General features: G+C 48.6%; 1 protein-coding gene across 1 annotated transcript in view; it reads right to left on the bottom strand.

Annotated features, from left to right (window-relative positions):
• The window catches only part of LOC134523911 (CMP-N-acetylneuraminate-beta-galactosamide-alpha-2,3-sialyltransferase 4-like), a 53,382-nt gene that overhangs the window by 11,055 nt on the left and 24,133 nt on the right, over nt 1-18,194 (bottom strand). The window contains 1 exon segment of the mRNA XM_063353424.1: nt 983-1,022. Within this exon segment, the coding sequence (XP_063209494.1) occupies nt 983-1,022 (40 nt within the window).

Here is an 18,194-nt window from a genome sequence, read left to right as displayed (position 1 = left end):
TGCTGGAGATGTGGTCTGGGTTGTGTGTGCCGACTATATCCTGGGTTTGGAAATCAACCCTCAGTGCCTGTGCTGTATGCTGTTCTTGGCTGCACAGGTGATCCGAAGGGGAAGGAGCCAATTTACTACTCTGTGCCTCAGTTTCTCCATTTGCAAAATGGAGATTATCACAGTTCAGGCTACAAGCCTAAAATCATTGGCACAGAGCAGCTACGATGAGTCACTGCAGCAGACCAACAATAACACAAAAATACCTAAAGAGTTGAAGCACTCTCCATTCTTCAGAGAGCAATTGATTAGTTGAGCTATACTATGATTTTTGTCCATCAGAGACTGCAAACTTGAAAAAAAAACCGCCTAGAAAATGAGAGTGCATTCTTGCTCATTCTTTTTCCCTCTTCCCACACCATTCCCAGCCTCTGCCTCCCCTGCTCCAGAAAAAAAAAAAAAATTAAAAATCATCTTCTCTAAATATTGTTTCTCTCACATCAGCCCAGCAGGAGAGGCAGAAATCAAATTATAACCACTGAAATAACCATCAGCGCTTAGTGCCAGGAGGGTGGGTGTAGGCACTGGAACATTTTGCTTTAGGTTTCCAAAAAAAAATAATAAAATCCATCTTTATTAAAATAAACAAGTGCAAAAGAAGAAAGAGAAAGAAAATCAATCAGCTGCATTTACAACAGGGAGATATCAAGCAAAGAGTGCTCCATCCAGAGAGACGAATAAGAGCTGCAGGAACCAGACCCCTTCTGTCCTTCTCTATTGGAAGAGGTTTATTTTCCCTCCTCTCCCGATTCTGTGCTTTCTCTCCTGCATATATGTCTTGTTGCTTATGGAAAAGTCCTAGAGAGAGAACTTTTTCCTATGAGGACAACAGGAGGCAGAAAAGCAGAGCTATCCACCTTGTATCCACCAGATAATTCCAGACAACCTCTATGAAGGGGATCACGCTGGTTTTGATACCTACAGGATCTGGCAATAATTTGGGCAGAACTTGCTGGGTTTATACCTCTTCAATTCTTTGTAGATAAGAAGAGATACATATCAGGATTCTCACATCCAGATATTTTTACAGAGTTTCTCTCCTGCAGGGATTATTTCAGGAAAAAGCATGTGCTACATGGAAATGCTGTTGCAGCCTTTCTTTTCATCTCTACAGCTCTCCCTGGTTTTTGGCTAGAGGACCAGTAACTTCAGGAACCAGCAAACTAACAAATTTGCTCGCTCTCTTCCAAAATCCATCTGCCAGCCAGCAGGATATTATCACACCAGACCTGCATCAGGCCTTGATTCTGACCAGTGTGTTATCTGAAGACCATCTCTGCCTGTGCGAGCTCAGGAGGTGAAGGCAGACAACATGGCAGCAGCAGGGGCTGAGCAAGGGGCAGATTTTCTCAGTGCACCCAGATGGATGCATTTGGTGCACATTGGTCTACAGGTGCTACTGCCCAAAGTAGCCCTAGACCTGTCTTGCTGCCTGGCTAAGCACAGCCAGTATCGTTGGGAAGGTTTTTTTGGGCCTATGCAGAGAAGGGGAATGGTCTCAGGCATGCCAAGACCAGGGACCCCCCCACGTATAGCTGTGAGGAACCACTGCACGAAGCAGCTACTGTGCATTTTGGAAGATGCCAGCTCATGAGCACACACTCAGGCCCACGTTGCAGCACTACATGTACTTGTGTCCAAGCAGCCAGCAGCTTGGACCCAAGGCTTTGTCCTAGTTGGGGACAGCAGAGCACTGGGCATCACCACCCCCCAAACCTCCTGCCACACCTTGTCCCTGGAAAGCCGCGCACCTGCAGCAGCTTCGCTTCCTTGGAGGGGTTAAAAATCCAGTTGAGTTGCAGAGGAGGCTGAGGCGGTTTTGCGCTCCTGCAGTGCCATCATGTGCTTTAGGTACGCACTGCAGAGACATTCCTGGCTGACAAAACTTGCAGGGTCCAAGGAGGCAGAGGAGCTGGTGAGCAAAACCTCAGTGTCCCTGGGTATCCCTGGAGGTGGCATGTCCCAGCTCCCGGCACTGACCACCCAGGAAGGTCTTGTGGCCACCACCACACCGTGCACATGCACACCAAGAGGCAGACACAGGGGAGCCCCATGCCATGATGCTCTCTGGGCAACCAAATGTTTCAGCAATTTCAATGCTCTTCGGTACAGCACTACAGGACTGAAATCAGGCCCACGTCCCACAGGGCCATTGTAGGCTACAGAGATCTCAGAGGGGAACTGCAAAGGGTCCCCCAGGAAAGGAGCCATGGAGTGGAAAATGGGGATTTTGCCCTCTATATCGCCTGGAAAATTCCCCGCCCTGGACATTTCCCAATAGGCTCTTCTTGCTGCTTAACAAACCCTGCTCCAGCCATGGCAGGTCCTCAGCTCCTGTCAGCGGGCGCTGTGCCACATTGTTAAGTGAAGCCATGGGAGAGTGCGCTCATTAACAACGCCGGCAAACAACGTCATGATGCCATGACAGCACCTGCTGTGACAGCACCTACGATGACAGGACAGCTGCAAAGTGCCCCGATCAGTGATGGCAGCAGTGACTGGCAAACACAACACGGTCTTCTGCCACCTCAGGGGACCTGGGAAGGCAACGTCCAGCAGCAGAGCTGTGGGACAGAGGAGCCCTGCACCGTGCAGAGCGTGGGGGGGGCAGGGCACATGGTTGGCAGCACTCGGGGCCACTTGTGTCACTGCATTCCCTTTGCTTGCTGCTGTGTGGTGCCCTGGTGGGAAAAGGCACCTTGGGATGCTGCAGCCATGTCTCTCAGGAGTATCTCCCCTGCGGTCAGCAGGGGTCCTGCCCCTCCACAGGGCTATCACCGTGCTGCAAGGCCTATTGTCCCTTCCCATTCCCCTAGTCCCCTCCAAGGCACGTCTCCAAATGAAACCCGCCTTCAGCCCTCATGTTTTCTCCCATTGCGCTAATGCCAGCTTTCCATCCCAAAGCTTTGGCAATTCATCTTGCCCTCCACAGCTCCGGCCTTTCTTCCCCCTGAGCCTCAGACAAGCAGCAAAATATGCAAGCAAGGCCTGGAGCCTAACCGAGCCCTAGCCTATTCTGCAAGGAAAAAATGAGCTATTGCATGGGAAAAATGAGCGACTGTGAGAGAAAAATGACTGATTGCAAGGGAAAAATGAGCTAATGCAAGAAAACCCTAACCATTCGGGGCAGAAGCCCCGCAGGGCAGATAGAAGGGGATGGATCTACATGTGCTGTCAGGCTCAGGGAGAGACAATGGCTCTCAGAGCCCTGGGGGATCCACACGCTTTCCCACATCTCCCTGGCTTGTGGTCCAGCCTGACTCAAGCAGAGGGGAAGATGTGCACGTCAGGAGGCCCCAGTTTCCCCTCCAGTGCCACCAGTTCTGGAGCTGGAGCCCAAAGCAGAGACTGTCCCAGTGAGCGCTGAGCACCTGGGAGGACACACCGGGAGGAAATGGACGGAGAGCAATGAGAGGAAAAGCCTTCCAGGGCTTGTTGTGCTTGTGCCTGGCAAAGAAGGCTGCGGCCGGGTCCAGGCCTGCACGCTCAGGGGTGAAAAGCAGATGCTGTGAGCAGCTGCACTGGGGGGACAGGCATGGTGGCAGCACGGGGCACTCCTGGCTTCACGGAAACAAATCTGGCTCTTGCACTCCCCAAGAAAACAAAAATAAAAGAAATAAAGTCAAAAAATTTTAAAAAGCACCAGAGGGGAGGAAAGCGGAGCAGTCTGAGAGCGGCTGGGGCGCACAATGCAGGGCACACCGCTGGCTAGCTGCATCAGGGCCTGGGCTGTGAAACCAACTGCTGAAATAGCCATGGCCTGAAATAGCTTTTCTGTGGTGAAAAGGAGGAAAACGAGGCCTGGTGTGAGGCGACGGCAGGCAGCAGCACAGGGGCTCCTCCGCCAGGCCCCTGCTTTTTCCTCCTGCCCTGCCAGCCTGGGCAGCCATGTGGAAGGGGACCCCTGCCCAAAGGCAGGCGGGCCCTGTCCCCACACACGCCGCGGAGGCCTCCCCCATGTCACCAGGTCCCCCTGTGACCACACACTGTGGAGGACTCCCCTGTGCTACCAGGTCCCCCTGTCCCCACACCCCGCAGAGGCTTCCCCCATGCTGCCAGGTCCCTGCCTTCGTCCTCGCTGGGACTGCTCTCAGTGAGGGGTTTGCATTGGAGTCCCCTGCACCAGGCCAGCCTGCAGCAGCTTTAACACTTCAGGGCTGGAAGGGGCCCTTGTCTTTCCTCACCAGCCAGCTCACATCCAGCTGCCCTTAGTCACGGTGGCCTTTGTGTCCCCAGAGCAACAGCCCCCCTCCAGGCATGCCACAGCTGTGAGGCACTGAGCAGGCCCCATGAGCCTGGCAGCCATTTTTAGCCCCTGCCTGCACACCATGCAGGCCCGTCCCCATTTCCCTGCCCTTATCGGGCACCACAGATGCTGGGGAGGCACGGCCATGGGGGGAACAAAACGGGGCCACCACTCTGCTTTGAATCCCAGCCCTGTCCCGGCTGCCAGCCATCTTCACCCCGAGCCAGTGGCACCTACCATACCACGGGCCCCCTGTACGCTCCCGGGGCTGGGGATGAAATCCCTGGAGCTGATGAAACCAGTCCACAGAAGCGGGTGGCTGGGGGGATTTGTTTTCCTGGGAAGCTCCTTTTTCAGGCTGGGTACCCACCACAGTGTTCCCTGGAAAGGAGAGGGTAAAGGGGTGACTCGCCGCCCCACCACAACGCCCAGCGGAGACGAGGAGGGGTGAGGTGGGATGTCAGGGGACGGTGTTCCCGTGGAGAAACTCAGCCCAAAACTTTCCTCTGTGAAACCTTTTTTCCTCAGAAGTTTTGACTTTTTAATCCAACTAACAAGGAAATGAACTATTTAGGCTGAAAGTGTTAGAATTAGCTTTGGCGATGCCCCCACCTCCGCACCCAATATATTCCTGGTTCACCCTCACACGACAGCTCTCTAGCTGGACTGCCTTCACTGCAATACGTGGCTTTGGCTGGCCAGGTTCAGTTATTACTTTTTAATGAAAAAAAAGATATTGGGTAGAAAGTATGTTCTTCGCAAACAAATAATGAAATCAAGGATCTGCCCCAACCAGATTCTGACAAAAATTTCTACTCAGAGGAAATTTATGCCAGCATAAATGGATGAAAAAAGTTATTAGAGCAGAATCACAATATTTTACATTCATTTTATAGCAATCTAAATGACAGCAAAAACATAAGCAAAATTAGAGGCGTTCATACATTTTCATTTCTTTCCTCTTTGCATTTCCTCACCTTTCCTAGCCTGCTCCATCTGGAGGCATGTTTCCAGCCAGGCATGCCTGGCAAGGAGTCAAGGGCAGAGGGACGCCCTCAGACCAGTGTCCAGGGCTGATTTTGGGTAACAAGAGAGAAAGAAAAGCAAGATCTATTTAACCTTACACTCTTTGTTAAAGCTGTATAGAAAAGCATTGTGGTAGAGAGGACTCTGACACTGTCCATCCCACGGACACCCTTAACATGTGCCTTCTAATGCTGTGAGCCAAAAACTTCCTACAGCCAACTATTCTCTCAGTCCCTTTTCTACATAAGCATATGTTTAATTTGAAATCACGTTGACAACAGTAGGATGCAAGCGGTTCTGCTTAGATGCTCTCCTGATGTGGGTGTCTAGCTACCGATCAGCCCTATCCCTCTTCCTTCCCCCACTTTGAGTCACACTTCCCAAATTTTTTTGCCGGCGGTGGTGTCTATTTTAATAGATGGGAAAGAGATGTCTCTTCAGACTTACTGTGCTGCAGTCAGCAACCACCTAGCCAGGAGTTGCTGGATTGCTGTTTTCTAATTACCCCTTGCATACCCAAATACCTTGCAGGCGGTGGCACAGTGGGAAGAGGCTGGTTTTCAGGTTCTCCCCATGCCTGGAAAGGCAGCAGGCAGCCCCATGTCTGCTCAGCATCCACTACTCCCACAAGGGCCAAGCCTGTTGCAGTGTTTTGGCCCAGAGGCAGAGAAAACCCATCTTTGATTAGAGATAAGCAGGATGTTTTCCATTCAGAACTTCCAAGGAGATATTAGACAGGATCAATGGAGCAAACTTCTCTTTAAACAACCATCTGCAGAAGACAGAGATCCAGAGTTAAGAGGGAAATGAGCTGTCTGACACAAAAGTACTGTCCTTTGATTTCATCTTATCCCTATGCCAAAGCAACCAGCCCTTAGGAGTATAACGTGCTTTGGCGCTTATGGAAACAGCGTTCTGCGGTCTGGAGGCTTTGCACAGAAGCTGGGGGAAACTCTGTTTTGCCCTAGAGCAGATGCATGTCAGCAAGGAGGGGGGAGGTCTGAAGTGGCAGTTTGCCATCACGTACCAGCTCCAGGAGGCGATGGGCGCTGCTCCTAATTGCACTGACCCCTCTTGAAAGCAGGTTAAGCCCTTCCTGTACAAGTGGGAGCTTGTGTTTCACGTATTTACACAGGATGCCTGCAGGAGGGCCAAAACAAATCACCAGAGCAGACAGAGCTTGAGGGCTCTGCCAGATATCTCCTGGTAAATTGAGTTATGATGCTGCATGACCCTTGTGTCTGCTGGACGCTGCCGTCCCACCACAACCGGCCGATCCCACTGCAGATATCTGCTGGAGCCCTCGCTCCCCACACTCCACCAGGAGAGGCAGAGGAGGAGGCACGAAGGCACCGCATGCGAGCTGCCAGCCACCCACTTGCGTCTGCCAAACTTCCCAGCCCGCTCCCCCAGCCCAGATGAATAGTGTAGGTTTGGTCACGCCACTGAGGAGCGTCACCGCTTCAAATCATGAGACTGACTTAAAAATAATAAATGGTGATGAGTGAAAAATGCTCGCTTCCTCTTCATCTCTCTGGGGTTTAGGAGGGTTTTTGCAAGCCTTTGGAACTCCGGTTTTCAGGTTTTCCTGTGATGGCTCAAAGTTTGTGTTTGCTTTGGTGAAACCTTATGACTCTTGTAATTAAAAGGTCCCAAAAACAGGACTTAGAAGTTAATAAAACAAACAAACAAAAATTCCAGATATTACTGTATTTGCAATAAAGCCCGCCAGAGCAGGCTACAGTAAAAGGAGCTCTTTGGTTAAGCAGTTTTTTTGCCTGTGTATTTACAGGATTTACTGAGGTGCAGGAGCAATGGACATAAACCGACATGGTGACAGGGATGTGTTTTTTAAGTTCTGTAAGTAATTCGTATAACTTCAGCGGAGGGTCTTGCTTTCTGTGCCATCCCCTTTCCACAGCAGCTGCATCAGTTGAACTGGTGGCTGCCACCAGCATTCCCTTATGCATTTGCAAACAGACCGTAATACAGGTAAGGCCTCTGGCTCCCCTCCAAGTTCACCGCTGTAGGTACCAGAGGCAGAAGGTATCCATGGGCACAGGCAAGCTGACATGCCCTGTGAAATCAGACTGTCCACTGCAGACTTACCAATTCTGGTCTCTGTTAGCCCAGGCTTCTCTATGCCGCTCCCTGTTTTGTGAGCCAGACATGTCCAAGGGATGAGAGTTGAAGGGAGAATGATTTTTCACTGTCTTTTTAATGCAAGAACCGGGAACATCGAGTTAAATTAGTAGGTGATATGCTGAAAACAAAATAAGATATACAGCTTCACACAGGAGAACTATGGGACTATCTGAGTGAAGATTTTGTGGATGCTCAAAGTTTGCATAACTTTAAAAAATGACTAGGCAAGCTCGTGGAAGAAAATTCCAGTCAGAGCTAGAAACCACAAAGATCTCCCTGGGCTGCAGACTGCTGGAGGCTGCTAGAGAAACAGCACTCTCTGATTGACCTATTCCTATACATTTCCCAAAGCACTCGCTGTTGGTCACTGCTGGAGACAGAATACTTGGCTGGATGCACTTGCGCTCTGACCTAGCCTGGTCATTCTTTTTCTTTATTTATACTAGTGTATCAGCACTTGAGCGAGGCAGGATCTGTGCCATTGAGAAGCTGTTTTCCTGTTTCGTGAAACAAAAATAAATTAATCCTCCTCTGAAGCCTCAGTCTCATCAGGAATCAGTGTGGGACCCTGGGATGGCAAGTCAAGGGTCCAATGACTGACTGAGTAGGAACAGTCCCAAAACCACTAGCAGGGCTTTATTAATAGACAGCACTGTCAGGTAGCTTGGATGGAAAAACACATTCCTGCTATCAGCTCCAAAGGCTCAGCCTGGCAAAGAGTGCGACTGCAGATTGCGAGTGTCTGTTTCCTTTTCTTTGTTTCCTTGTTGTCTTTTTTAAAACAATCTGCCAATTCATCATTAAGAAATTAAATATTTTATAGCTGCTGTGATGCTGATGACAGGTGCCAGATTGATTGGTTCTGGCAGAGGAAATTTGCTGCTCATTTCTTCCCTTTGCAGCAATAAGTTATGTACACAGGGGTAGAAAGAGGGAAGAGCTGAAGTCTCCAAGCTGTCCAGATCTGACCCAATAAAGAGTTTAAAAATAGGTACAATCTGGAAACGTTTTGGTGCCAACAACAACAACAAAAAAAAAAAGCCCAGCAAGAGTAGCTGCTTTTGCTAGTCCTTTACACAGCAGGTGGAAGGGGAGAGTCGTTGGCAGGGTTAGCAGAGGTGTCAAGGTTGCCCTGACTTACAGGACCCACAGGACAGTGCTGTTTCAAACCAGCCACAGCACTCCAAAAGGAATAATCATATAATTGAGCCACAGACCTTGAGCTTTGTGCTGGCCTCTGCCACTGACTTCTCATGCAGCCCTGAGTAACTCACTTCATCTCTGTCCCGGGGAAGTTAATACACCTGTCTTTTCCAGACTGGCCTATTTTAGACAGTTTCTGATCAGGAATGAGCTTATCTGCACAGCATCTGCCACACCAGGGAGGCATCGGCTGGCGTGGCCCAGCAAACCTCCCCTTCCCACATGCAACCTGCCTGCTCTCCCCACAGCCCCATCCTGAACGGACCCCATCTCATGTCCTGGGAGAAAGGGGATTTGGTAAGTCTGGCCCATCTTTGATCGCCTCCGCTGCCTCCTCCTCCACCGCCTTTCCATAAGCCAAGTTCCCCTGGGGCAACCTGGTTTATACGGCACTCGGCTGAGGAGACAGACGAGACACATTCCCAGAGATGACACTAACAAGATTTACTACGTGACTAAGGCTTGCAATCGGTGGTGATAACTAGAGAATTACCCTGATAAATATTTGATATGATTTGGAGAGTAATAATAGATTTTTCTTGCCCACGATTTCCATCAGGAAGAAGCAAGGGGAAAGAGCTGCTGAAAAGGGGAATGTAATTGTGGCATCCGTCTTTCTGGCTGAGGTTACCTGTCCTTCGCAATAGATCAGTGGGGAATAGGGCAGGGGGATCGTGGAGGGGCAGAAGGTGACAGGGCATCCCTCAGCCCCACCGCATTGAAGGTCTGCGGCTTTGGGAGGGTTGAGTGTGTGACTCCGTGTGTGTGTGTGTGTGACAAGTCAAACTGAAAGATGGAGGGGGAAAAAGAAAGGGAGGCCAGAGAAAGAAAATAAGATGGAAAGTTCCAGGGCAGCAAAGGAAAAAGGGCCGGGCTGGTGATGGGGAGGGAGGGCTGGGGTGCAAAGGGAGATTTCTCTGTGCTGTTGGACGTGAAAGGACACGAGGGCTGGCTGCTGCCGCAAAGGCAGAGCGTCCTTTTGTTAACCGTCTCAGGGTGCATGTCGGTGGGCAGGTGTGAGCAGTCTGCCTGTCACTCCACTATGCCCCCAGCCCCCACTGGGCCGGAAGAAGAAGTGGTGCCGGTGTTAGCTGGCCCTCGTCTCAGGCTGCAGGGAAACCTCATCACCTGTAAGCTGCATCTTTTCTTTAACGAGAGCACCCCAACATCACCAAATTCCAATAGGATTTCAACGCATCAAAGCCAAGATATTTTGTTGACATGTAGCTCAGAGCAGCAAATATCTCTGTTGGAGAAGGTCAGAGCAGCCAGTGACACACAACATGGTGTTGAAGAGTATGAAAGCAAATCTTCCCTTTTTCCCACTGGCACAGGACGGTCTCAGAGACCTCGCAGTTTTTGCTGTCTTTTGGTATCACGGGCAGCAGGACCGCAGTGCCATCCCGGTGCCACAGGTCTCCCAGCAGACCCTCCGCAAAGGCCAATAAATGGCACGTAAAGGTTCAGTTTCCATCTTGCTGCCTAAGACTGTTGGTAAGTTTTCATTTCTGAGAAATCCCATTTCCTCACGCTGTCATTCCCACAACAGGACTCTCCAGCTAAGGAGCTGGGTTACCCAACACAGCAGTCCAGTACAGAGCCCCCTCTCCCGGCTCTGCCACCAACCCGCTGTGACACAGAAAGCAAGTCACTTCACCCCTCCATGCCTTCATTTTCTTTCTGGTGCTTCATCTCCCTGAAGTACCTGTCCCCGTTGAAGCAGAGGTTTGACAGTGCCTAGCAGAGCCAGATCTTTGGTTTCCAACAGGATATAAATCGATGTGTCCTGATTTCCCGAGAAGCTGTCACTGGTGGGAGCAGCAGAAGCTCTCTGCCTCTGAAACACTGGGCCTCCTTTCACTTTGGTGCCCAATTTGAGGCCTCTGACAGTAAGCGTTCACCTCATTCTTTATTCCCGTCCTTATTTTGCACTCAAGTCATTACTCAGGCTGCATTCAGTGGCATCAGCTAAAGGAGATTTTAAGCTAATGCAGAGAAAGCAAGTGAGAACAAAGATCACAGCAAGGAAAGTGGTACTTTGGCATGTTCACATAACAGCCACTCCGTCAGGTGGAACATGACAGTTATTGTAGGAATCTCTTCATAAACCCTAATACACACTCAATTATATACTCTTAAGATTCCCTTTTTGTTCCATGTCATTCATCTAAAGAAGTGTCAAATGAAGAAAGGCAATAATCCACAGAGACCCCAATTCATTTTATCCACATACTCAGGGATAGTTATTAATAGCAGAGCTGCTGGTTAATTGCACGTGTCCTGTTACAGGAGATCAATCACACATAGAAGAGCTTGAAAACAACTTAGTGTCGTTTTACACAGAACTGTTTAGTCAGGGCTACACTCCTGTCCTTGCTGGACTCGTACAACCTTTTGTGAGGGTTAAGATTTGCTGGGGTTGAACCATCCTACAAACTCCCTGAGTTTACAGCTCCCTCTGGTCTGTCTGCACAAGCCAGTGTTATACTTTTGGGCTGTAGCATAGACACACTCCGAGGGGCCAGGGCTTGCGATGTTGATATGCACAGCCTTGATGTCTTCCTTATCAAAAGATAACAGGAGGAAAAAGCCAAAGGGCTTCTCCTCTGCAAGAGGCTGCGGACAACATGGTTGTCTCTTCTGCAAGCCAGCAGCAGCAGGAGGGGGAAAGGGAGTGTGCAGCACATAACAAACAAAACTAACCACTCTGCTATTGATAAATCACCCATCTTTTATTTAGGATCCCATAAAGTTCCTAGGCAGGGATAGGGATCTTGTCGCATGAGATGCAGCACACACATATGAATAAGACTTCAGGCTCTCCTAAATATTTTCTTTTTTAAAAAATGTAAATAATAATTTTTTTAAAAAAATATAAATAATAGTAACTCCACAATGAAATCAGATGTGGAAAAGAGGATGAGAGAAGCCCCATCAAAGACAAACTCCATTTCCACCTTTCATCTGTGTCACCAAATCCTACTCCAGTTTCCATCACTTCCAGCTCCCAACAGTCTTTACCGGCTCTTGAAATGAACAACAACGACTTCCATCATCACATCGTAAAGGTTAATCTCCCCTTCAAGCGATCATCTTCATAAGAATGACGAGTTTAATTTTAAGGGATAGGTCCTAGACAATAAAGCTACAACTTACTTACACTGCTGTGCTGAACAGATTCACACAAACAAGGCTCTGTCTCTGATGATGGATTCATTCAAATCCAGAGAGCTGGAGTCGAAAGAAAAATTTGATAAAGCCTTCTTGACTTTTTCCTTTTCTGCCCATTAAGTTGTTGCCAGATGCCTTAATTAGATATTGTTAATAAGAACGTTATTAAAAACGTAACATACAAATTAAACCTACTCCATGCTTCATCTCATTTGGCCAGTAAGGTAATTCTACCCAACTCTGTTCTCTAGAGGGTTCTGCTTTATCTGTTCTCCTCATCTCTGAAAGAGCTCTAGATCTGGGCCTCAATTCTGCTGGGCGTTTGAGCCTGAGCCTTGCCCTAAATCTGCAGGGTGGTGAGATAGGTGCTTCACAGAATTCAGACAGTTAGCAAAGACTTTTGTGTCTCATCCTGAAACCAAGGCATCCAAAATCCCACGAAAAATGTGGCTGCTAGGACCCCGGACTAAATAATTTTCTTCTTTTTTCTGAGCCATACACCTGGAGCATATTTTTTCAATACTGATACAAAGGGAAGGTGATTCTTATCCTGACACAGAGTGAGATGTATACAGGCTTTGAAATGCAAATACAATTTAGCTTTTGTCTTTATTTCATGGAAATATGTTGGCAAAGCATCTTTCTGAGTGGGGCATCACCAGCAAGTTCAGTCCCGACCTCTCTTCAAGCTCTGCATCAGCAGTCCCGTGCACAGCACTCAGGCAGCAGCTAAAGCCCGTTCCCTCTGCTCCACAGCCTTGTGCCCAGGTCAGCTTCTGTGCAGGAGGGAAAATAAGACTGGATGGCCCAGGTGGAGAAGTCAGACATGGCTCCATTTCTTACCCCTCCTGCCTGGATGTAAATAACACTCTAAGCACCAGAGAGAGGAAAGCCAGACCCTCGGAGCAGGATGAGAAAATGTGTGGAGTGGTGTCGCAGTGTGCAGAGAGAAGCATCGTGCAGACAGGAGGAGAAGGCTGACTGAATGCTGGTTCAAGCGCTACAGCACCACTGAAGTCACTGGCTCTGAACCAATTCAGAGCAGCTGAGGAACTGGCCATAAATGTGTATGTGTTTGGGAGACTTGTATATTCTGCCGCGAAAACAGACTCCTAGAAAAGCTGCCAGATGCCCTCCTGCCCTGGCCTTTCTCCACAGAGCCACTTCCATCTGTCTGCGCTTTGAAAAGGTCGCGGTGCCACAGCCCCGAAGTGCTGGGCATTGACCTTTTCTGGAGGGAACAAATACTGACACTCGGAGGTTCACCATCAACCTGCCAACACGGTCATCCCGCAGGAAAGGGAGGAGGGCTTCCTAATCTGGTAGCTCAACACAGACAGGGAGATTAAGCCTGTTGCTCTACATATGTATCTGAAAGAGGACTTGGGCCTTAGCAGAGCTGTCTTCTCCATGCAGACCTGCTCTACGGAGACCTCCTGAGCCACCAGGGCAAGGAGAGGCGCCGGGGCAGGAGTGAGTGACACAGAAGCCACCAGGCACACACCTGCGTGCTGGGCTGAGACACCCCTGATGCAGTGGGGGAAGGATGCTCCCGTCATTCAGACACGGGGGTGGGATAACCAAAATCTCATGTCATGTTGGATGAAGCAGCAAATGCTAAAAACTCCTGAAAACCTTTTACAGCTGTAAACCTTAACTTTGGACCACTTTCTCTCCCTGTGCCTCAGTTTCCTGCTCTGACAAATACAGATTATGGATTTTTTAGGGGGTATGGCAACGGTGATCCAGGAGAGCATGTGAGCCTCTCTGTGGACAGAAGCATCACTAGTTGGGGCAACTGGCCAGGCATGAGCACGTAGCATAGAAGCAAAGGTGCCACTTGCTGCTCTAACTGCTTGTCCCCATCCCCTCTGAAGCTAAACCATCACCCCCTAAGCCAAATCCTGCCCACCAGCCTGTGCGTTATATGAAAAGAACTTGGGTTAAAAGAGCTGGGAGCTGCAGACCGGGAAAATAACAGTGGTAATTACAATTTAGCAGAGTTCCCAACATACAGGGGAGGATGTACATCGAAAGGATAAGCTGCACCTGCATGTATGTTAAAGAGATGGAGCAGTCAGACAGGCAGAGCCCATGTCCAAGGCATGACGCAGTCCCTCACTGCCTTGCAGACTGGAGGGTGAGCATTTTTTAAGAGCCAGCAAATCACTGACAATCCCTAACCCACAGCTCCTGCTTCTTCCTTCCTCAGCGCCCGGCAGGTTCCCCAGTGCCTGGCACCTGCTAACGTAATAACCACAACAGGGAACAAAACTTTGTTAAAATTTCCTTAAACAGCTTTCTCCCCAGCATGCCAGCGTCTACGTGTAATTACAACATGTGTGCTGCTGGTCCAAAGCTGAGAAGAAAACCTGCAGGCTCACCAAAGCCTTCCCCCCTCTCCCTCCCAGCCCCTTTCAGGAACATATCACCTTGATTGCTCAAATCTAACTGTTTCCCAATCTTCTTTCATCTCACATTGACCTCCCAGCATGGCAGGCAGCAATAATCAAAGCTGTGACACGTGTGATAGCCCTGTGCCAGACAAGGCATTAACAGTTCCTTTAGATTTAAGCCCAGTTCATACCCACCCAGTAAATAGCCTTCCCAGCAAGCTCCTCAAATCCATAGTTGGTTCATCAGAAAGCACTTGTCCCAGTTTCACAAAAGGCCTGAAAATGAGGCAAATATAAAGAAAAAGAAAAAAGCGTATGCTGGTTAAAATGACGCTAATGCAAGAGCAACAGACAGGAGGGGAAAACATGCACTCGCGCAAATTGTATCAGCACGCCTGATTCCAAACGCCAGCTTACCCTCTTTAGGCATCTTTAGAAAGCAAAATGCAGAGGTGATTGTCTCATATGTTGATGTAAGTTAGGAAGAAAGTGGCAAGAAATGCTAACCCAGAGCAGTAACGATGCAGTAATGCAGGATAGCAAGAAGATCACCAGACCCTGGGCAGATAGCTTGGGTTCTTACACCATGCTAACTCCTCTGCTGATCTTTTATTCATTGATTTTGTTACCTGTCCTGGTTAAATTGGACTTGAGATTTTCCCACGTGTGCTGCAATCATTGCTTCAGTTTCCCATGCAGAAGTACAGACTCTCTGGCAGCAGCCTGAAGGGACTCTCAGGAGCATCAGGAATAAGAAAGCTGTCCAGAATACCCGGAGACTCAAGGGAGATGCACAAGGAATGTCAGGGGCCTCCTGTTTTAGAAAGGCCAGTTGCTGCCATGGCAGGTGTAAAAGGAAAAGCTCAGACCTCCAAACCTTCTCTTTTGTCCCTGCATCTTCCACCGACAAGCAAGGAACATTCTCTGACCGTGTTCATGCTGCTTCAGGAGCCGTATCCCATCAGCTTACGGAGCTGTTTTACCTCTCTGCAACTTCTCCCATGTCAACCTGTGTTTTATCAAGTTAAACATGATGTTTCCGACTCTTCTGCTCTCCACTGTGTGATCTGTTTTCCATCAACTAGATCAACTTCCAGCCTTCCTCTGCATTCATGCAAGGTTAAGCTAATCCATCTTGACCTTAAGAAGTCAGACCTACAGTCAATGACACCTTTTTTTGTCTATATTTGTTGAAATATCCCTCCTGGTATATCCGAGAATAGCATTTGCCTCTCTGTGCCTAAAAATTCAGCCACTCTGCTGTCACTTAGACCACATAGATCTCCTTGATCATTTATAGCTCATCATCTCCTGTATTATATCTGAGGCTATTGCAAGTCCTCAGATTTGTGACCTGTCAGCTCAAAGTTTTTGTTTTCCGTCTCATTTCAATTATTCTTATTCTCAAGGTCACTTAGTTCTTTCAGACTTGTATTCTCATTCTCCTCTGCATTGCCAAAACTTCCAGTGCTGTGTCGCTGGGCGATTTTAGCCTCAGGATCCTGCTTCTACTGCCAAGATCACTCACAAGAAGAAAAGATCAGTTCCAAAACTGTTCAGTGAGAAACTCTTTTGGTAAATTCCCTCCAGAGAGTTGCACCTCACCTTACAGTTTACTAATCCTCCTTTCCTCCAGCTTCACTAATAATTTCCCACATGGCACCTATCAGATACCTTACTGAAGTCTAGATAAAGGAGATCAGAAGCATTTCCTTTGTCTAGAAAATCAAGTATCTTATCAAAACAAAGCTATCATGTTCGTCTGACACAATCTACATTTCGTAAACCCATGTTGCATCTTATCTCATTTTCCCTTTATCTCTGGGTATTTAATTGTTCTTTCCTTTAAAATTCACTTTGAAATCTCAAGTCAAGGTTAGACTAAGAGGCTTGCAGTTAACGGGATAACTTTTTCTCCACACCTTACTATTTCTACTGTTCTCTGCTTAGATGGCATGACCCCTACAACACATTATTAATCATCTTTTCTGCTGGACCTACACTTTAATATGCCCATTCTTTCTGACCTACAGCTCCATGGAGCTCAGGTCACCCCGGTACAGTGCAGTGTTAAAGCCTGGTTGGGGATACTGCAGGAGAAAGGATCTGCCTAGGTAAACCCAGGAGGGTGGTGGGATGTGATGGAGAAAGACAGAGATCTGTGGGAGAAGTATTTTGGAACCTGGGCTCCGCTGAGATTCGTCATAAAAGTGAATAGAAAGGAGCCTGGCTCTACTGCTCATGCAAACAGGGAGCGCAGGGTATTAACGAGGTGCGACTGGGCTGTTTTGTTTGTGAGCAGCTTTAAAAATTTTAGACTTATTAGCGACGCTTGTCAAAGTGCCGCTTGCAAAGTTCCCCACCGTTGCAAGTGACTGCCAGAGCTTTAATGTTAATTGGACAGATTGTCTCTGGTTTTGAAGAGAAAGCTGTGATTAATGAAACAACTGTTAACGAGGCTGGAGGAAAGAAGACCTTTCGCCTTCCTTCTTTTGAGAGGAGGTAAACAACAACTGGCTTTAGCTGCCCTTAAGAAGTAGCTGATGGAGGGGCCTCCTTAAGATCAAGGCCAAAACCAAGCTGCGGAGATGAATTCAAGGAACTGAGAGGCATGAAGGTGCTTCATGCCTCCAGGTGGAAGCAGGACATCCACAGTCTCTTCTGTAGTTTAATTCCTGGGCAAATTTTCCTAAATTTATCTGAGATTTAGAAGTGGCGAGAAAACACAATCCTGGACCTTAGGTATCTCATCCCACATAGGTTCTCCATGATATTTTGCACTCTGTGCCTTTGTGCTGGTCTAGAATGGGCACAGTTTGCTCTCCTAATTCAGAAGTGACTTTTATGTTTATACTGGCTACTGGGTTCCATATTTACACTCACACAACTGGCCAGAGGAATAGGTATACTTCCTCCTTGGATATAAAAGCTGAAGGGGATGAGTGCTTTTCTGATTCTTTCTTTATCATTGGCTTTCCCTATCCATGAACCCTTGATCTCTGACTACCAACCCTCTGGCACTACCACCTTCCCTGAACTTCAGATCTGCTCCATACGCGTTCCTGAAGATGCCCATCACGGGACACAGAGCTTAAAACAGACAGGACCTTCACCTTCTGTTACACACCCTTCCCTTCTATCTAGGAACGCAGTCTCTTAACACACACAGGCTAAAATACTTCCTACTGGTTTCAGAGGGAAAGCACAGGAGTAGCCAGCTCTCCTTTGGTTATTGTTTCCCGCTTACCTTCTGCTGAAGGAGAAGGTTGGAGCATCCGGTGTCTGAGCCCTACCAGCATCTTCCTGCTTCCCCAGTGAATTCACTGGAGCATCTCTATGGAGCCACACAGCCCCATTACCAGCTCTTAGGTCTTAATCTTCATCTCCCTGTAGTCAGCAGCAAAACTCCAGGCTGACTTCAAGGGGACAAAGATCAGGTCTCAAATGTCTGCCTCGAGCAGTGAACTAAGAGTTCTCCCCCCTCTCTCATGATGTGCTCACACTCTGAGGTCTCTGGTCATTACTCTCCTTGCTGCCTCATTACCAGAATGTGCCATTAAATTTTCGCTCACTTGAAAATGATCTCTTATTATCTCTCCATGGAAATTGCCCCGGCAACAAGCTTCCTTCAATATCTATCAAGCCAAAGAAAGCCATTAGAGAAATTACAGTGAGCTGCATGGATGCTCACGCCCCTTCCCTGGCAGGTAGGCTCCCCTGGCACACGGCGACAGGTCCACACGCTGCTCTGGCTCCATCATGAGGCCAGTGGAAGAGCAGCCAAGTGTCCCTGTCAAGGTCCCTGTGAGGACTGGGTGGAGGAGACCTGGAGCCCAAGCCAAAACTTTTGAGGCAAGACAGGAAAAGGTGATGTGCTGGGAGCCTGGTCCTCTGTGCCCAGCACAACAAGTGTTGTTTAAGAGGAGGGGAATGGCCCAGACTATCTGTACAAATATGGG

This window comes from Chroicocephalus ridibundus, chromosome 15, assembly GCF_963924245.1.
Source record: "Chroicocephalus ridibundus chromosome 15, bChrRid1.1, whole genome shotgun sequence".
Lineage (NCBI taxonomy): Eukaryota > Metazoa > Chordata > Aves > Charadriiformes > Laridae > Chroicocephalus > Chroicocephalus ridibundus.
This window is presented reverse-complemented; position numbering and strand designations above follow the sequence as displayed.